General features: G+C 41.9%; 1 protein-coding gene across 6 annotated transcripts in view; it reads left to right on the forward strand.

The window, feature by feature from the left end:
- Window positions 1–21,451, forward strand: part of FBLN2 (fibulin 2) — a 120,043-nt gene that overhangs the window by 80,825 nt on the left and 17,767 nt on the right. For 5 of the 6 annotated variants that reach the window (XM_062620948.1, XM_062620966.1, XM_062620923.1 and 2 more), the window contains exons 3-9: window positions 1,592–1,703; window positions 6,222–6,351; window positions 10,708–10,894; window positions 12,201–12,407; window positions 14,937–15,053; window positions 15,493–15,594; window positions 16,987–17,127. In XM_062620948.1, the coding sequence (XP_062476932.1) occupies window positions 1,592–1,703; window positions 6,222–6,351; window positions 10,708–10,894; window positions 12,201–12,407; window positions 14,937–15,053; window positions 15,493–15,594; window positions 16,987–17,127 (996 nt within the window). The remainder of the gene's footprint in view (window positions 1–1,591; window positions 1,704–6,221; window positions 6,352–10,707; window positions 10,895–12,200; window positions 12,408–14,936; window positions 15,054–15,492; window positions 15,595–16,986; window positions 17,128–21,451) is intronic. The other variant, XM_062620958.1, reaches the window with a different exon arrangement.

Raw genomic sequence — 21,451 nt, forward strand, 5'->3', positions numbered from 1 at the left:
ATCTACTTCTAAATCATGCTAAAATCATGAAAGCCCCAAATAAACAAAGCTCTGTTTGAATGTTTAAGTATTTCAGTCTGTTATAGCTTAAAGTCTCCATCCCGCATAGACCTATGTGATCTTCAGTCTTGTACATGTATCTAGTTCTAATGTAAAATCAAAGTATCATAAATCCATTCTAACTACTGAGTCCTACTATGAATTATTCAGCTTTTCTAATTCCTGATTGAGATAAAATGGAATAGTTCATTTTATTATAACTGTATTCTAGAGTTAATTATTCATAAGCTCATAACAGAAGGTGATATATTTGGTAAGTGTGACTGCTCAATAGAATGGCACTCGAGCCCAGCAATCTGCCATTGAATCTTTACTGAGGACTGAGCAATTAATTTTGATTTGAATTATAAATCATGTAGATTACTGTAGATTAGTAATTTCTGATGTATTCTTGTGTTTTAAACCTAGCAGTAATATAGCAACAAATGTGTTTCAACACTTGGTAAAATGAATGGCATTTCCACCACAGGACTGAATTAAAATGGTGTTGAAACACTGTTTTATAGCAATGTCTTGTAATTACCTGGCACCATGTATTTCCTGCTTAGTTTAACTGCATATATCATCCCTCTCATGTCATACAGCACCTCTTACACATAACACAGCTTTTGAGACTGAAGTATATTTTTAACATTGTTAATAATGCTGCATAAAATGGAAGCATTGCACAGACTGGAGCCCTGAAACTAGCTGAGGGTTCTTGAAAACACATTGTTGTGCAGTGTGGGGTTGCTGGGTGTTGGTCAGAGAGTGCCCAGCTGTGGAGACATCCAAGGTCCATTGCACTCACACATCTCATACAACTTGACTTGGGATGGTTTTGTCTTATTTCCTCTTTATGGCAACACCAAACCATCCCAGAAACTGGCCTGGAAGTATGAATAATGAAATTCACAAGATGTTCCTTACATTCATATAAATTGCTTTAAAAGGAACTGGTGAACTCAGTTCTGATGAGCCAGTGGAGAGAGCAGGTGCAGCACTGGGCCATTGACTCTTTGTGGAGAAAGCAGAGCCCTGTGGTCTTAAAGACCATCTTTATTGCATGTATTGACATGTGAGGCACATGTGTGCCTTCCATTGCTGAGGTGCAGGCACAGGGTGCCCGGAGAGTCTGTGGCTGCCCTGTTCCTGGCAGTGTTCAGGAGCAGCTTGGTCTTGTGTTGAAGGCACTGTTACAACAGCATAATGACTTACTAAACCAACTTGAGTTAGGTGGCCAAGCATGATTACAGGGCTTCTTTTATTCAGAGATGTCAAAGATGGAGTTGTCTTCAAATCAGTTGTGTCTTTTATTGTGTTTAAAACTCTAATTTGCTGTTTGTTCCTCCCTGAAAGATATTACCATATGATCGATCATGTCAAGATACTGCAGGTATCAGTTGCCTCTTTTTGCATATAACCAAGTGAGATGGGAGAAGAAAGAAGAAAAAGCTGAACTACTGTTATTTTAAAGATCTTCTCAATTAAGAAAACAGAGCTAAACCCAATCCATTCCATTTAAATAATTTTGGGTGTGTGTTCTATGCAGGTTCCGCAAAGGAATTGATTGAGAGCTGCTGTGGAGCTGGCCAGCAGTGGGCTATAGACAACGGGGAGTGCACAGAAATCCCTGTCAGTGGAATGGATGGTGACATTTGCAGGTACGTGAGGCATACCCGAGTGGTTTAGGTTAATGTAGAGAGCAGCCCTTCAGGAGAAATCAAATGATTGTACAGTTCATGGGATGTCCAGGAGACTGGGAGCTGCTTAATTCACTGGGTGAAATATTGGTAGACTTGCAATGTGTCTTGGCAAATTAGAAAGAAGGATTTTCTCCTCCCATTTTCCAAAATCTAGTCTAAACAAAAACCTCTTAGGGTTTCTTTCTGTCCCTCACATGAGCAGAGCACAATTTTGTGCTTCCCAGTTTTATGCATGTCTGTGGAGTTGCAGAAAAATAGCAGGGCAGAGTTTGTCTTCCATTTGGCAATGCTAAATGCAATGGCTATCTGTATCATTAAATGATGCGTTCATTGTCCAGTATGATGTCTATGTTCAGCTGGAGTGGGGACCATAGGCCTTGGCAGTACTGCTGGTACTGGTAGCATCTGGGCTGAGTGAGGGTGCCAGATTCCAACTGCACAGGAAGGAAAGAAGAATGGGTGCAGAGTAACATGGACAGCATATTACACTGGCTGTAATTCATCTTCTCTCTCTCTCCTCCCCCCTAGTCTGAAATGGGACTTAGGGAGGGATGAAGGCAAAGTTATCTGAGACTCACACAGTGCAACGTGAGCCAGACTTCTGTAAGAGTGATCCCAATGTTTTCAACATTAAAAAGAGCCTGGAATAATTGGTTTTATCAAAGTTAGTATCATTGCACGTTTCTGGAGTTACTGGGAGATGAAAGTCCTCCCCCCACCTGGATGTGGCATGACATAACTGACACATACCAACCACCTGTGAAGTAAAGACAGATTAAAAAATTCCAGCCTTGCCCTAAGTAGGTGCAAATCCAATACAGTAATGAGCTGCACGTGCACATCTGAGGCCAGGGTTAGATGAAAAAACCCACATCCAAAATGTTACAATGCCTGGGAATCTGTTGGGATTTAAAAGCTATCAGGAGTTCAGTTGTTTTACTTTCAAACTTTCAGTTGTGTCCCTGCTTTAAAGATTTAAAACCACCTGTAAATATTCTGTGTAAAGCAAACATTTGATGTGGAGACGTATTCAAATCCGTGGTCTCAGAAGGGAAAGCATAGGCAGGACCTTGCTGCTCCCACACTGGAGCGTGGCAGACGTGGTCACTGTACACGTATCCAAACCTCAAGTGCACCACTTCGTGTGGCAGAGTGCCTGCAAGTAATTCAAGCTCCCAAAGGGTCTGCTGCTATCCTGACTCAGTACCTAAAGATTTTAGAAAGTGGAAGATAGGTATTGACTGTAAAAATTGGTTCCTCTATCCTACAAATACTTGGGGTTCACAAGTGATCATCACTGCACAAGGGATTGATTTGCTTCAGCTGAAGCAAATGAATGAAGCCTCCCCTGTGCCAAGGCTGGAGATTGTTTCTAGAGAAGTTGCAAATTGACGAGTCTGTTGCTTCCAAACGTAATTTTGGGGTTTTAGGGTGGTGAAAACTTGAAGGTTAAAGCTACTATGGATGTGGCTTGTTCAGCCTGGAGAAGAGAGGGCTCCTTAAGGGGAGAACTTAGAGCAGCTCCAGTGCCTAAAGGGGCAACAGAAAACCTGGAGAGGGGCTTTGGACAAGGGTCTGTAGGGACAGGACAAGGGGGAATGACTTTAACCTGCCAGAGGTGAGACTGAGATGAGCTCTTAGGCAGAAGCTCTTCCCTGTGAGGGTGCTGAGGCGCTGGCACAGGGTGCCCAGAGAAGCTGTGGCTGCCCCATCCCTGGCAGTGTTCAAGGCCAGGTTGGACACAGGGGCTTGGAGCAAGCTGCTCTAGTGGAAGGGGTCCCTGCCTGTGGCAGGGGTTGGAACTGGATGAGCTTTAAGGGCCCTTCCAACACAGACCAGTCTGGGATTTTACGTATTTTGATGTCTCTGGACGTTCATGTATCAAATTGGCCTGTCTCTGTGTAGCAGCCAACAGCCCTAACTGCAGGATGGGACCTGGGGCTTCCTAAAAGAGGTCATGTGTGGTAACTTGTGGATGAACTTAAAGCAAGTTAAGGAAATCCTTAGATAGTCAGTTGATAGCCAGATATAAAAATATTCGCAGAGCTTGTGCCACTGGCTGTATCAGAAATAGGATGTTGGGCTAGATGGAATCTCCTCTGACCCAGGATAGCAATTTTTATCTCCTAACTGATGTGTGTTTTTTCATAGCAGATCAGTGTTTATCTGGGTGGCATTTGCATCAGCTGTACAAATATGAATCCTGCTTTCTGCTGACACTGTGCCCCGATTAGAGACTCACATCAGTTTAAGATGCTGACATCATTTCACTGATCTGAACTCATTAACTCTTCCCCTAAAGCAGAAATGTTCTGAATATTATTTTTGAACCAACATCTCATTTATCGGGTCTGCAAAGAGGAGGTTTGTGAAGAAGAAACAAGAGAATGTGATGAATACTGTTCCCAATTCATTTCTGGGGAAGGAGCAGTTGAACCTGAGCTATGCTGATAGGTGAAGAAATACTAACATAACAACTGGTCAGTGATACACTAGTGCTTCAGCCAGTGCTGTTCCCAGGATGTATTTCACACCAGAAAGAAATTTCTCATGGACAAATGTCACACTTCAGAAGAACACGAATCTATGGAGTGTTTCAATGCAGTAAACACTATGCATATATAAAATGCTTTTAGTAGCATTTTGTCATTTCAACAAATGGTGAAACCTTTCAGTTAGTTTGTTTTTTTGGGTTTGTTGGTTTTTTTTTTTTAATTTTTCTATGAAAGTTGGTGTGTCTTAACTAAGCAGTAGTGCTTAAATTACTGGTACTTAAATATATTTGGGTAGTAACCATTCATTGCTCCAAAAATGGTATTTCTCCAGTTGGTAATTAATACTGGAGTAGAAAACTAACTTCCTTGAAAACAAAGTGCATGGAGGTGGTGTTCCACTTCCTGTAATCAAACTCAAATCACAGCTTCCTGGTCATACTTCCCTTATGTTATCAGCACAAAAATGTTAATGTAAAGCTGACACCACAGGCCACTGGCATTGGGAAAGTGGCCAAGTGGCTGTCACTTGTGAAAGTGGATGGGTTTCTACTGGAATAAGAGACATCTCTTTCCTTTTTAATTTCAATTGAAGCATTAGGATGAAAGCTGTGAATTGGAAATATATTCTTCTCAGAAAAGGAAAGCTTTTGTTTCCTGGACAACTGTATTTTATTTCAGTAATAATGGTATCTGACTGACAAAAGTTGTTTGCTTGCAAATATTTCTGTTGCAGGAGAATGCTTTGCTATTAGATGCTGGCTGTTAAAATGCATCAGCCTCCCATTCACCATTATCAGGGTGCCCTACAAGGCAGCCTGCCCTGTGACAGTGCATCAGCAAATGATAGACACCAAGGTTATTCTTGGAGAAAGAAAAATTTTGCTTAATTCCTTCATGCCACCAGATCTGTCCAGAACAGAAGTTCACCCTAACTCATATAACATAATACAGAAGTTAATCTGAGCTTTAACACATTATCTGTGTCACATATGCCCAATCCACAGGTCACGTACTCAGCATAACCCCCTCAAGCGAATTCTTGTGGTCTGAAGCTCTTAGTCCTCACCCTTCCCTATCACAGGGACCCTTCCCTCTCCCAGGACCAGATGTTCCTCCTGGTGCTGCAATGCGTGGATTGAGAGACAGGGCCGTGGGGTACAGCCAAAGGGACTGATTTTGCTGCCCTTTTGTACAAGAATAAAAGAATCATGTACCTCTTTGAAGGGGCTGGGGTGGGGAAATACACTATAGACTTTAAAATAGTAGGGAAGAATATTATTTCAATGAACATCTATTGAATTTCATTTAGGAAATTGCCATTGAGATTTTTAATATGTTTCATTTCAGCCTTCAGTGAATCTTGTTAAAATGTTTAATTTGAAGAGCCATGTGTAGGAAATGTACCTACCCAAAGCACTTCGTATACAGCGATCAAGTCACCCATAACCTTCTATTTGATAACCAGAAGCTTAAATTCTGGGTTACAATCTGTGGAGCTATAAAGGAGAGTTTATAGGGGTTCTGTGACATTATACTTCCCTTAAATTTTGTCCAGAGCTTCAGCCCTCTGGCTGGTGAAGAAGTGTGTAGAGGTGCATTTCCCTTTGCCACTGTCCAGAGAAGAAGGCTTCTGTCTGTTTGCTGCTTCTGAAACCTTTGAAGACTTCAGAGAAATAAAACCTAGGGCAGAGGGACCCTTGCACAAATATAGGAGAGCTGTAAAGGATATCAGTGACCAGATGTTGAGAGACCTAAACTCAATGCTTCTTGAGCATTTATTAATGAATTTTTTTACTAGTAATATGAACAAAATACATCCTGCAAAGGTCAGTGGTACCATCTACACTAGTATTGAGACATATGTCAAAGAGAGACCACATCTCTGGAATACGTTGTGAATCCAATAGGTCCAGGGCGTTTTGCATCCTCTCCTGATGTCTTCTCAATGTGAGTGAGTGCCTGAGCTCATATTCCTTTGCAGAATTGCTCAGAAGCAGTGCTGCATCTCCACCGTGAAGGAGAACAGCTGCCTGGCCGGCATGATTGCTGCGAAGGAAGGAGATGTGTGTGGGCCAGAGGAAGGAGATCCCTGTGGAGGATCAGCATATAAGGTGAGTTGCTCTGATGCTTCTACGGGCTTTGCTGTTAATATGAGGTGTCCTCATGTCCTGCATTTAGCAGTAGTTTCTTCATATATTATCATGGAGCACTGAAGGTTGTAAAGTTGCAGGAATATGGCAGGGAAATGACGCTGTTTGCATTGAGGTTTCAATTGACTGGTGATGCAGCTTCTTCAAAAGCTTCACAGGAATGTTGCTTTGAATTATTTCCAGCTCTGTTTTTAAGGTGTAACTTGCTGTATTACTTTTGCTTCGTCAATTTGGAAACAGCTGAAAAGACCATTTTAGTTTTTCTGTCTGGGATGTAGAAGGCTTTAGAAAATGATAGAGCAAAACTGAATCAATGATCTGATGTGAAACCCATTAGTGAAGAGTTTACTTGGCTGCAGGGTTGAGCTGCAGCCTCATTTCTCAGTTAAACAAGATTACAGCTTAGATGAAGAAGCATTTGAGATGATGATGAAAGCTTTTGTTCATAAATAAAGAGAGACCATTAAAGAATGGTTCAAATCACAAATCATGAGCCACAGCCTCAGCTTATACAAATGAGATTTGCTTTATGAGAACCAGTGGAGCCAAACCAATTTAAACCAGTTCGAAGATTCAGTATCTTGCTTGCTCGCTCTTCATTTTACCAGAAGGGTGCATATCAGAAGTCATTTCACTCTCATAACAATTTACATAGCTATAGCAAAGCTGAAGTGCAGCTTCCGTTGTCTCAGCAGGGAACTCATTAGTTCTGTCTGTTCTCATATGCTGGTGATTCTTGTGGATAATTGTTCACTGGAAAAGCAAAATACATGGGTGACTGCTGAGGAGTTTCAAGTTTAATCAGCTGTGTTGATTTGTCTTTTTCACAGCCGTTATTTACTTGGGTTTGGAGTTTGCCATAGAAAGAGAATTTGTACCTTTGAGAGAAAGCATTAATATTTCTGAAGTCTGGCAGGATTATTATCCTGAGGTTTTCACCATGGGTCTCTTACATGCCAGACAGAGCACGAGCTGTAAAGTAAGTCTTAGCACACATGCCCATTGCTCAGAAAGAAGTGGAGAGGGAAAACATCATAATTCCTGTTTGAACTGAAACAACTTACAAAATAATCTTGTGGAATAGCTCCTCATGCCAGTTCCGATGTCATGTTTTCCTTCAAGAGAAACTATCTGAAATGGTAAATTATCAAGGAACAGCTTTGCCCCCTGCAGTCCTGATCCAACTCTGGGGCAGCAGCACAAGAGGGACGTGGAGCTGTTGGAGCGAGGCCAGAGGAGGCCATGGAGATGCTGCGAGGGCTGGAGCAGCTCTGCTCTGGAGCCAGGCTGAGAGAGCTGGGCTGGGGCAGCCTGGAGAAGAGAAGGCTCCTGAAGGGGAGACCTGAGAGCAGCTCCAGTGCCTGAAGGGGCTGCAGAAAAGCTGGAGAGGGGCTTGGGACAAGGGATGTAGGGACAGGCCAAGGGGAATGGCTTTACGTTGAAAGAGGATAGATTTAGAAGAGAAGTTAGGAAGACTGGGTTGGATGGGGCTTGGAGCAAGCTGCTCTAGTGGAAGTTGTCCTTGTCCATGGCAGGGGGCTGGGGCTGGATTAGCTTTAAGGTCCCTTCCAACACAAACCAGTCTGCGATTCTATGAAACATTCCTTCAGAGGTGACCGCACAGAAAATGCTGACCGTGTATAGCAGTGTTTCCCCTGATCCACTTTGCTGTTGGTGACTGCTGTGTCTGAGAGCTATAGATCAAAGGTATTTGTCTGGAATGTGAAAAGATTTTTTCCCCAAAGACTTTGCAAGATGTTTGGACTGTCCTGCCAAAAGCCAGGTGTTTTACTTCAGGTAATGAACATATGTAGTTCTTCAGGCATTTTAGGTGTGGGGTCCTTTCTTTTACTTTTAGATGAATGCAGGAGTGCCAGGTCTTTAGCTATAGGTATTCAACTTGTGTTCAATACAACTTAATTTTAGGCTGCCTTCAGTTGTTACTTAGTCTAATACAACAAGCACATGCTTAGGGACTTTTTCCTAGTGGATGGGAACGCCACCATGGTAAATGATTCCTTGCAAAGATATTTTTGAGAAAAACATAGAATGTTGTGAATCTTAGAGTGATTGTCAAGGTGTGTTTCTTGATTGCAATGTAAAAATAATCATATTTGTTATAAAATCAGTTGTGGACTCTGGTGTAGTTCAAAAGGGAGCTCAGAGAAGATCGACACATTAAAGTTTTTACATTTTAAAAGGAACTTTTCAATGAACAAGTTTTTCCACTGGAAAATGGAACACTTCTATTTACCTGGAAAGTATGTGAACCCTGTGAGAAGTGTGTGAGTGATTTAATACTCCCTGTGATGCCTGCACATAGGAGAAACTGTGAATCAAATCTATGACTGAAAAATACATGTTCTGCAAGGCAAATATTCCAGTATTTTACAATACTTCAGTAAAAACATGCATTTTTTCTTAGTTACTTCTATTTTGCATATTGAAGCTGAAAAAAATTGTTGCCATACTAAAAACATGTATAGAAAGTAGAATTTTCAGTTCATAAAATTTTAAATTTGGGTATTCTGGGTTTGGGGGGATGAAAACAGGATGCTTCTCTTTTCTAGCATGACCACAAGACGTTATTTCAATGTTATTTTTTAATGCATCTTTGGAAGAGATGATTTAGTCCAGTTAGCATAAAAAATAATGCAGCATCTTCAGGACCTGCACTGTTAATTTTTCACAAACATGTATCTGGGCATGTAAAAGCAACTCTTTATGGCTGTGCATATTTACAAATGTGAACAACATCTAATATTTATGATGTTTGGGGCAGGTGTTCAGATTAGGAAGAGGAACATAGAACATGAGGTGCAGTCATAGGTACTGCGCTGAACGTGCAAGGGATACAAACTGCGTGTGAAATGCTCAAAACTAAAAGCAACAGTGTTTGAAACTGGAAAAAGGTGACTTGGGGGAAGAGTCCTGTTAAAGGACAGTGTTCCCAGCCTTCCTAGCAGAGACAGTCTCTGGGTTTGTGTGAATACGCATCTAGGATTGCTAATCATGAAACTTGATTCCTTTCCACTTCCATACCGTGTCCAACCCTCACAACACGGCTGCTCTTATTTGTTCTCCTCAGGTCAGGGAAGTAGGGCTTTTCCTCTCCTGGGAAGCAGGGCTTAATTTAGTTTTCTTCGGTTCCATCCTTGGGCTTTCTGTTGACGCAGGCAACCGGGGCCAGTTTGAATTATGACCTTCATTTTGTGTGTCTGATGCCTTTTTATAGACTGAGTATCTGAATAGACCCTGAAATCACTTCTCTTAGTTCAGAGAGGCTGTTACAGTGTAGCTGCAACCTTCAAATGAGTGCTGCTGGGCTGGATGTCCTGACCCTGAAAGGAATTGCAGGGGGGAAGAGACTCGGCATTTTATAACTGTTCTGTCAATGAAAGCACCTAAATATATGTATATATTAGAGATGTTAGGGCACTTGCGTTTAAATCCAGACAGGCATCTTCAATTCTCATATAACTCCTGTATGTTTCTAGCAGAGACTTGCAGCTCCTCAGCTTCCTTTCTTGGTTAGGTATCCACATATTATGCACTTTTTGAATCTGATAGAAACCTGATATATTTCTGTAGCCTGACTGCAATAGATTTGGATGTGACTGAGTAAAGCATAACATAGCTTTTGTCTGCACCCTGCAGCAGAGAAAACTGGAGGAGAGATGACATTTCAGGGGTGCCCCATTGCATCATCAGTGAAGCTGCTGCTTAGATGCACTCAGGAAAGAAAAGGAAGGCAAATAGCTCACAAAATACACCCTGGTCTTTCATTAGCCACTGTCTTAGCAGGAGGGTGTCCCCTGGACACTCAAGTGATTAAAGGTACAAGTAGGTTTGCAGGGCAGTGGTTCACAGGGGAAAGTCTACTGCCAGAGCTGAGATGCTGATCCTCATATCCATGCAAGATATTTACAAGTCGTTTCAAATTGCTTCAAACAACTAAACATTTTTTGAGCTCTAATACAAAGATGTGTACATCTGTGTTACTTTGTTTAGAATATGCTATATGCAGAGCAATGGCTGTGCAAGAGCTAGAAAGAGATGGTCTGTGGCACCATTACTTCCTTGCATGCAGAGTTGCTGAAACCATTGTCACATTGAGACTTGGTTTGCAGCCTGGCACAGTTAGTGTAGGATGGCAAACCCAAGCACCAGCAAAGCTTTGATGTCTGCAACTGTCTAAACCAAGGGGCTTCTCCAGATGCTCCACTGTTGAAGACAGTGCAGATCTTTGCAGGGCTATGTGTGGGCTCACCCCTGAGCAGATTGTGTTAAATCCTTGTTACTGATCTCTTCTTGCAGCAATGCTGTGACTGTTGTAATCTGGGCCTGCGATTGAGGAGTGAGGGGAAATCCTGTGAGTCCAGCATCAATCTGGGCTATCCCTGCAGCCATGTGATGCTGTCCTGCTGTGAAGGGGGAGACCACTTCATCCATCCAGAAATAAAAAGGCAACCTGAACCTCTGCCAACAGTGACACCTGAGAAAGGTAAGTGTCCAGTCATGGTTTGAAGACATTGCAGGAAAGAGTTCCTTGATCTTAAAACAGTTTGAAATTAATAATAATAATAATAATAAAGTAGGTGTTTCTGGTTGTTAAAATATACCTTCTTTAGTAGTGTGGGGGTTTGGGTTTTCCCCCTGAGTCACATAGTACAGAGACCTGCCACAAGACATTGGTAAGAAGTAAAGCTGAAGCTGGTCATTGTCTTTTAGCAGAAGCAATCCTGAAAGATTCTTCATTAAGCAAGTAGTCCCATGGGTTCTGATACCAGTGAAATATCCCGGGAATAGATTTTCTATTGTGCTGCTGAACATCACAGCAGCTTTCTCATAGCACACTCTGGAGAAGCCTCAGAGGACTGCAAGTTAGTTTGCACTCTTTCAACATGCAAACATGGTGATGCTGAAGATCTGAGTCAAATCCCGGCAGCCAAAGAGGCGTGATAAAGGGAGCATGAGGAATGTGGAGCTTGGACAGCTTTGCTTCTTCCCTCAGCCCAAGACCATACTCCCTTGATATCGCTCTGTAGCCACCAGTCACACATGAGTTGCATGGTGACCTCCTGCATATGCTGGAGTTCCATTTTTGCCCATTTTCTTCTTGTGAACTAAGTGTGTATTCTTCCTCACCAACAAATGTAAGGGTTTATTTTGACCTAGCTGAGGCCTCACTGAGCGAGGAAGTTTGCACATATGTGTTTAAGGAAAACTGACTAAAAAACTTGCTGAAAAACTTACTGTAGTATGGTAGAAAGTCTTGGCAAACCTTGTCAAGAAAGGAAAAGTATCGTGCTTCTGGCAGGCTTTAAAAGCAGTAGAAAGGATAGCCATGTCACTGTCAAGAGGGTCCCCGAAGGTTTGTGATGCTAGCTACAGAGGTAACCAATAAAGTAGTATTTTGTGTTGACAAGAGTTTCCAAACCAACTGGACAAGTTTTTCTCCTGAAATTTGAAATTCAGTGTTGTTCTTCAGTGGGGCCAATTTCAGACAGGGCCTCAGTGTGATTCATTGGTTCAAATAATGGTAGCAACGGTGTTAGCAGTCCATGTGAAAGGTGAGCTTGTGACCTCCCAGTGTCACCGTATTTCTCAATGGCCCCTGTAAAATGACTGTCCCTCCAGGAAGGAGGTGGTGGATCTGCAGCACAATGGTCTTCAGGATGGGTTCATTTGCTCTTGGATTGTTCTGGGTGGATTTGATATCTGGAGTTCATCTGGTAAAACACTCTGTACTGTACAGTCCTAATCCTAACAGTCCTGCTAGAGAAACAGCAAGTGTTGTTCTGTTGTAGTTTCAGAGACAGAAGATCACAATGAAGCTTTGTCCATCAATAATGAAGCTGAGCTGTCAAATAATCTGCCTGGAGATGACCTGGATGAATGTCTTATCTATGGTGGGGAGCTCTGTCAGCATTTGTGTATAAACACGGTGGGGTCCTACAAGTGCTCGTGTTTTCCAGAATTCACTTTGCAAGAGGATGGGACCAGCTGCTCTCCAGGTGAGAAAATGGGCAGGAAACACCATGAATGATGGTGTCTTTGTGCCAACTGCATTGATCTATCAAGCTTGCTTTGTTTCTGTGAGGTATTTGATGGGTACTGGTGCATAGACATTTGCTGTAGGAATTGGACAGGTTAATAATACAGAGGAAACCAACAATTTAGGCAACTTAATTATGCCTTGGTTTTGTGTATTGGTGGCATGGGGGCAGGGTGGTATTTAATATGTTCAAATGAAGACTGTTTTCACTATTCAAAAGAGGATTTGTAAAGGTTGTTAATGAAATACCTTTTCTTCTCAGAGTCATTTTGTATTTCACAGTTAGCTTCCCTTTAAATGAACTTTTCCCCAGACATCATTGCTTCCTGAGTTTTGATTTTTATCTAAAATCATTAACATCTTTCAGCGTGTCGTGGGTTCAGCAGTAGCGGCTGGGTTTAAACCACGACACAGTGATACAAAATCTTAATATATCTAGTGTGGTGGAAGGCTTGAAAAGAAAGTCTCTTGTGCTGTAATTATTTTGATGTCTGGAGTTCTCCAATGGCAAGATCTGAAATCAGATAACCTTTAACGTTGAAACCTTATATTAGTTACAAGTGCTTTCAGTTATTTAACAAGCAGAGTAAGTGCTGCCATCCAATGACAAAGTTCCATAGACTTCAGATACTTTCTGCCCAAGCCAAACAGCATTCATTATGTCATTCTTCTCAACATCATGCTACAGTGCTTGCATCAATAATGTGTTTGACAGGATTTCTGCAGCAGTGCTCTGTTCTCTTGCTTATATTAAAATTCTGGGGAAGGAACCTGATCCAAAAGAGGCAAAAAAAAATGGTTCTTATTTTAGCACTGCAAATTTGGCTTCATCCTTCACCTGGAGCATATGTGTGTGGTTTAGCTTGGCTTTGCTTCTCCCACTACTAACTTGAGTGCAGATTTGGGTTCATACACCTTGTATCTGGGTAGTCAGTGCAGATGCGCAGGACTGCAGTCCTCATGCGTGTGCCAAGAATTGAGGGGGGGGCTCAGTTATCCCTTGAGGAAGAGGATTGCAACAAGGGTAGGGACTGCAAGTGACACAGCTGAGACACGTAGGAAGTGTGAGGTTAGGGAGGGTTGCTGCTGTCCTCCAGTCCTGGGTCAAATCAAAGGTTGAGCAAGGGAGCTGGCAGGGCAGAACACCTCACTTGTTACACCTGCATGAGCTGTGCTCTACCTGGCAACGTGGCACGGTGGCCTTCCATTTCCCATTTTTCTCTGTGTATGTGCATGGCTCTGTCATGTGCTCTGTGCACCCACACCAGGTAGTTGTGAATCTCATACTGGTGGTAATTTTTACTCCTGTGATTAGATAGAATGCTTTTGTATTTGAACCTTTCCCAGCACATTTCCTGCTCTTTGATGGACTGTGAAAGTTTTTGCATTTAACTTTTGCTTTTTAAAACGTGTCACACTTTTTCCGGAGGCTTGGAAGGAAGGATGTGCTTGCAGTGGTTCTGCGAGGCAAGGAGAAAGCAGACATTGATGAAACTTCAGAAGCTACTTCTTGTTCTCTGCTCTCTTTCTGGGGAATTCAGGTTATACCACAAGCATAACCTCTTATTTGCCTCCGTGTTATAGCCCATTGGTTGTCTCTGATGTAATGTTTATATTTTTCTAATTAAGTGGCTCTTTCTATACCTCAAACCCGCCTTGCAATCACTCAGTCATTTAATGTTGTCATTGTTCCGTGGCTCACACTTTGCTCCGGGTGACACTTGTACTCAGATCAATGAGAACAGGACACATCCCTCTTCAGAGAGAATTTAGCCTTAGCAGAGGGGGTTGGAACTAGATGATCTTAAGGTATTTTCCAAGCCAAACCATTCTGTGATTCTATGATTTAGGCTTCTGATTTGGTGATATGGATAAACTGGATTACTCCTACTAATGTACTAGAGCTTTTTTTCTTTTTAACTATTCTGATACCTTTAACATTGCTGTTTGTTTAAAATCCTCGTGACAGATAGCAGCTGTCATGTTTTCCACTTGGTTGTGTAAAAGTCATTCCAGGGTATCCTATGCTTGTAAAGGTGGATCCTTTTCATCCATGTTGAAATGGGATGTACAGAAGAACTTTAAAGACTTGGCTTGGATTCAGCATTTTTTTGGTCATACACTGACTGAAAGACAGCCGCTGTGTTTACAATAGAACAGTGTCTGAGGAAACAGAAGTAACACTTTGTTTTATTCATTTTACTCTCCAGAAGTTGTTTTCAGGCAGACTCCCTGATCTGTATCCATGGTGTTTGTGAGCATCTCCATTAGCTTGCAGTACTCTACATGTTTGGGCTGTCCGACAGTTGCTCATATCAAACAGATGGCAGCTTCTAAAACTGACTGTTCACCTCCATGCAAAGGCAGTTCTTCAGGTCACCAGGATGTTTCCTCCTGCAAACCACGATGGAGTGGGATAAATGGGAGCCTTGCCATGGGGTGATGGTGGAGGTAATGCTGTCTCTGATCTATCTCTTTTGCCTTACAGATCCTGACAGAGGACAGGTGACAAGGCTGGAAGCAGAAGCCACCATCCCTCCGGTAGCCTCTCCTTCTCAGCCTCTTCGCATCATGTCTTTAGAAGAAGAGCAGGATAAGTGTAAAGGTATGTTGGAGGTATAAACTGAAGGTGCAGATGAGTGAGGAATGTTTAGAGAGCCAGAATAGAATTCCACACATCCCTTCACCAATCTGCTTTCAGTGCACGTCCTTAATTTGTTACTTCTGGCATAAGGCTGAGTAATTGTCAGGGGAAAGCTCTGGAAGTAATTTGGGGCTGTTCTCTTATTTCAGCGTTGTTACACACCTGCTGTGTAGTTCAAGGTAAGCAGGACAGCTGTGCAGCATAGTGTGAGCAATACAGGTAGGAGTGGCACAGGTGTAGTAATAGGAGAGTTGAGTGATTAGGGCTGCCTGGACAGATTGTTTACAAACTGCATTCCCCATTGCCTAAACTGGGGTTATATTTGGGTGACCTGGAGGTTTGTAACTTCAGCTGATCTGTGTTGTGGTTGCTAATGTATTTTGCAATTTTCTTTGTATAGATAATGGTCCCTGCAAACACATCTGCAATGTTGTGGAAGGAAATGTTGTGTGCTCTTGTTTGTCTGGATATACACTCATGGCTGATGGGATTTCTTGTGAAGGTAAGCGGTTCATGTTCACCACAGAGACATGGTTAAAGCACTTTTCTACCTCATACCCCTAGGTGTTTCTCTAAGAGTTCCTTCTTTTCAGTATTGTGACTTGTAAGTGGCAGTACAGAGATCAGTGGCAGAAGGAATACCAGATCTGCTTTACAGATGACTCCTGAAGCACATCTGTCCAGTGTGCCTATTACTTGGGGACTTTAGGTGAAGACAAGCCTGGACACGTGCTTTTTCCCTTTGACATTCCAGGCTTTTTTTTCAGCCCTCTTCGTTTCTCTTCCCGCTGCTGTTCCTCCCCAGTGTCTGTCTACACAACTATGGACATGCAGCTTTTCTTCCTGAGAACGGGAGCAGCTAGCAGGACTTGGGCATGTTTGTTGTCCTGGGGAACCCCCTCAGAGCTATAGCTCTGCCCTGTCATCTGTTTTGTTTAGTTTTATTTCTTGAAAACCTGAATCCAGTGAGGCTTCAGTGCTGTGAAGAATGTGCCATTGTGAGCTAGTTCAGCTCCATGTGTTTCACTTGACACTGAAGCTCAGGCCTGCACAATGATGAATGGTGAATTCCAAAGCTGCATCATGATTGCTCATGTTGTATAAATCTTAAATAGACATGTTTGGGTAGTGGTGAAGGATATGTTTGCTTGGGAAAGGGCTGGAGGTTAAAAAGCAATGTCCTGTGACATACTTTAATTATAAATCTGGAAGTATGAGAGCAATAACAGCCAGCAGAGAAATGAAAGAAGCTTCTGATGCTCAGAATTGCTCACACATGATCCGCATCCCTCTTAATCTCAGATCTGATTGAATAACAAATCACAAATCATTTTCATGAAATTCTGGAGAGTCTGTGAAGAAAATGGGAATTTAATATCACCAGCTGAAATAATCACTGTGCATTGCTTACTCAAGTGTGGTGGAAATTAATCTGATTAATTGATGTCAGCATCAAAAGGGGCATTTCCAGGCAATCGTTTTCCTACAGGAGGTGAAAGAATTTGGTGATGTCAGTGGAAATAGTAAGTTTAAATTGCAGCAAGAGACATTTCTTATCTGTATTCAAGTAAGGATTTGATGGTAAGGGGGGTGGTGTACTGGAGCAGGTTTCCTGCAGAGTGTGCATGGCCTCTGTGTGACTGCCTGTTTTCAAGAATGTCTCTTTCTGTGATGACAACAGTGTAGGGGTGCAAGCAAGGACTGGATGATCTCTGGGGATTTATTCCAGCCCTATTTTCAGTGTAACACTCTATGTATTATAGCATGGTGCTGATGCGGTAGTTCCAGCACACTTCATTTGGACATCTCCAGTGTGAAAGAAGTATTGTTTCATTTCAGCAATTGTTCTAATAAAATTCTGTTTTTCCCTTTTGGCTGCAACATGTTGATATAGATTTGGATGAGTGCCTCACAGGTGCTCACGCTTGTTCCAGAGGACAATTATGTGTGAACACATTGGGATCATTCTACTGTGTCAACCACAGAGTGATCTGTGCAGAGGGCTTTATACTCAACAGACATAGAAAATGTGTTGGTAAGATGATAGGTGTAAGCCGTTCACCACAGCATCATAATTCTTCATGCTCTGCAATGCATTTAAACCATTTGTGCTCAAAGGCTCTCTGGCCATCTTTGCATATGACATTTCAATATGAGTTAGTAAAAACACATGTGCACCATTTGCTCAGCCACTTAACATCATGACTTGTATGCTATTTGGCTTTTTCCCTAGCAATACATTCTCAGGATACGTATAACTTTGTGCAAAAAATCATAAAACTCCATAGGTATGATGACCACAGCAGTATTGATGACTATTAAAGTGGACTAAGAAAACAGCAGCTGATCTCTCTGGACAGTGTCAATACTGGCAAATCCCCAGACATCGTGAAATGACAAAACTTCATAAATACAGCTCAAGAAATCTGCATAAGTCTGGGCAGTGGAAAAGATCCATTCCAAAATGATGGAAAAAATTCAGATTAGTCTATTAGTGATTCTGGCACCAATTTCTTTGTGTAATGTCAAAGATGCATCATAATTCTGCTGCATCATCCCTGCTATTTAAGTTCATGTAAGAAACCAATCTATTTTTACAAGTGCATTTATGAGGATTCAATTTCCTTCCAAAAGCCAAGGCTTGAGCTTATGAAATAGTTTCTGTTAGGGGTTCTTTCATAGAGGCTGGTTTAAGAGACACCTGAACTGCAGCAGTGTTGTGTGGTAATGCTGGAAAAATGGAGCACCCAGAGACCTGTAGTCACTAATGAAAGCAGCAGTGCCTGTGACTATAATGTCATGTGTGAATACATTCACCTCCTTCCACCCCTGTCCTTCTCCTGCATTTATAACATCGATCTTCTGACAATCACAGCTTTGGTTTTGTTCCTATCTTTTAAAGCTCTATGATCTCATCTTATTAATGAGCATCATATGTAGAATGGTTTTAAACTGACAGAAAGGAGATTTAGATTAGATACTAGGAAGCAGTTCCTCCTCCCTGTGAGGGTGGTGAGGCACTGTCACAGGGTGCCCAGAGCAGCTGTGGCTGCCCCATCCATGACAGTGTTCAAGGCTGGGTTGGATGGGGCTTGGAGCAAGCTGCTTAGTGGAAGGTGTCCCTGCCCATGGGACTTTAAGGTCCCTTCAACCCAAACAATTCCATGACTCTGTGATATGGCATAAGGGCATGAGCAGGAAAGTTGATGCATTGTCATAGTTTAGAGCAGAAATGCAATTTAATATCTTCTGAGTTTTTCTTAAATTGTCACAATTTTTTTTAATTTAGTTAGTTTTATTATTTCTTTTGAAATCAGAGATACTGGTAAGCATGGAAAACTAATGAAATTATTTAGTTTAAATTAAATGGCTGAGAGAACGCTACTGGAAATAAGGATGTCTTTACAGCGAAAGTACCAGATTGTGAGATGGAAAATGGTACTTGTATTTGGCCACAGTCTGCATGATGGGTTTCATGGCTTTCACAGAGCCTGTTGTACGTACCACGCTTCTGAATAGAAGGTCTGGTAAGTGAGCAGCTGAAGGAACTGCCTCACCTTGCATTCTGCTTCCGAAGATCTTGCTATTTAATCCCCTGATGTTTTTCCCGGACTATGTGTATATATATATATATATATATAGAGCTGTCCTTTTCTACATCTCCCATGAGCGCTCTGAAAGTAAATTAATGCATGTTTGTCAGCATCTTTGGCATAAGAGGCTATAGAAGATGCCAAGTGCTTCCTTTTATTCACTTTCTTCCTCTCCTGTCCTCTACTCCATGACATTATAGAGAGTTTTATTGTGACTGAGAAAAGATAAACCTCAGGCATTGCTCATTAAATGAAGGATACAGCTCTCATTTGTAAAGATAAAAGATCCTCTTCTCCTTCACTAAGTATCAAACCTCTGTATTTCTCTACTCCAGGTCAGGTTTTTACAGGTATCCTTGTAAATAATCTAGAAAACTTGAAGTTTCTCTGTTGTTTTTTGGCGTTTTTTTTTTGGCTGGATCAGCCCTGTGTGCTCCCTACCGATGCACAGCTCTGCCCTCTGTGGTGCTCGAGGACATCTGCAGTAGTTAACATTTTTCTACTTTTCTAGTCAAAGGGGAAAGCCACGAGCATACTGTGGTTTGTTTTGTTCAACTGTCTCATTGCAGCCATATTCACCTAAGGTATCCTTTGCCAGCTTAACTGCTTTTGTGCTCCATCTTGAGCTATCTCAAACTCCATGAGGGAAGCTTCTTGGTAATTTGTTTGCAAATTATTGTTGTTTTAATGATGTTACTCTTTGCATATTTTTAGGGACAGGAGGAGCAATCTTTGCACAGCAGCAAAACAGCCGATAACCTTTTATCTCTTGAATTTCCTTTAGTCAGACTGTGGAAGATTATAATTCCAGGTGCACTCAAGAGCAGATATCCAGAATTCCTGAAAGCCACCCATGCACAGTGAAGAGTCACCAGCTGTTTAAACAGCTTGCACACACCAGCTTTGTGTAACTTTGTGAACAGATATTAAAATGTCTTTAGGCTTGAAAGCTCCATGTTCTCCAGAGATAAGAGCCAGGTTGGATGTTTTTAATGTGGATTGCTTTTCCTGGTGACTTTCAGGCAAAGTCATTACCACCACCTACATGCACACTGACAGGAGGCTACTTTACTGCTTTCTTTGCTCTTCCCATCTAAATTCCCCCTTCTGCCAGTGACCAGCAAGTGGTCATTTTATTGCTGACCCACAGGGACTGTGCGTGAGTACAGGATGGGTGGTTGCAAAGTAACAGCGGGACTACATTAAGCAGATGTATTCCATAAAGCAAACTGAGCTGAAGTCATTTGAAGAGAAAAAAAATCCTGAGGAACTACAGCTGCAGGAAAAAACGAAGTCTGCATTTCACATTGTTAGAAAAAGTGCATAAAAATTAATTTTTAATGTCAAAGTACGTCTTGAAAAGAAGAGGTATTACATGATTACATTTCATTCTGGTTTTACTGACATCACATGAGGAATGTTGTTGCCACACACATTGACCTAGTAGGTTTTTCAAAAACAAACTGTTCCTTGTTTTTAATATTTACTGAATTATTTTTCCTCTTATTCCTGTTTTTTTTAAATACCATCTTGCCTTACCTCTCAGTCTGAACTGCACTGGATGAAGGCTGCAGCTCCCCATGTTGGGAGTTAACTTTGTTTCAAACTTAAAACATACCTCTTGTTTTTCCTAGTGCTCTGTAAATCATCTTTCTGACTTGTTGAGCTGGTTTCCAGTACTGAAGAGAGGCAGGTTATGGGCATTCTTGATTTTATGGGTAATCAACAGGGAGGGAAAAAGGAGAGAGATTGTCCTGTTTTATAGAAATACAGTCATCACTTCCCTCTACTGTGTTTCATAATGGTAGAGCAAAATGACAGTAGGTACAGCCCGGGCTGAACAGAGCTTGTGCAACAGCTCTGTGCTGCCCCAGCACAAACTGGGACCATAGTTCCAGGGATGCCTTTTCCCACGCTCATGCTAAGGGATGCTGTTTTGCAATAGGCATTGGTAGGAGGAGCAACGACAAGGGCAGGTGGGAACTCAGGAGGAAGATGGTGGAAGTCTTCAGAGATCTCATTTTGTGGCATGACCATTTAGGAATGTGTTTAGGAAAATGAACAAAAAAGGGCATGTCTGTAATGAAATGAAAGGGAACTTCAGTGGGCTGGCAACTGGCCTGATACCAGAGAATGACATTCATACCCTAACAGTGGATATGACAGAGCAGAGCTGTGCATACTGCATGGCTCACAATTTAAACCCAGGTCACAATCATTAGGCTTTAGAGATAGTCAGTGCATCACTTGTGCACAAAACTTTCACAGAAGGCAGAAATTCTGCTTGTAATCTTCCAGTTCCCATCATTCTAATTTCTTCAGATGCATTCTGACCTGTTGGACTTGTTTTTTTCAAGTACTCAGAGATTAGAAAATTGAATGAAACAATGTAGACAAACCAGGAAATTATATTAGATCTTTTTTTCCTCTGTGAAATCTTGACCTTCTTTCTACCTGTGTACACCTGGGAGTCAGGCGGAACACCTCCTACCTTCTCTGGGTAGTGTTTCAGACAAGCACGCTTTCCTCCTACTGGCTTTTCCAACATCGTGCTGAACTGAGTGGAGTTCACATGATGCAGTGTAGTGCTGACAGTTTGTTTATGTGGGAAGGCTTTTTGTGGTTTCCAAGAAAAGATAATCTCAGATCTGTTGTATCGCCAGCAGAGAGTCTTTGCACTGGTTTGGATGCTGTTGAGTGGCTATCCAGAGCCATTTACCTCTAAAATTCAATAAAACCCAAGCAACAACAAGAAGAAGAAAAATC

This window comes from Pezoporus occidentalis, unplaced genomic scaffold (genome assembly GCF_034315485.1).
Source record: "Pezoporus occidentalis ecotype Australia unplaced genomic scaffold, CSIRO_AGI_Poc_V1 ctg106, whole genome shotgun sequence".
Taxonomy (NCBI): domain Eukaryota; kingdom Metazoa; phylum Chordata; class Aves; order Psittaciformes; family Psittacidae; genus Pezoporus; species Pezoporus occidentalis.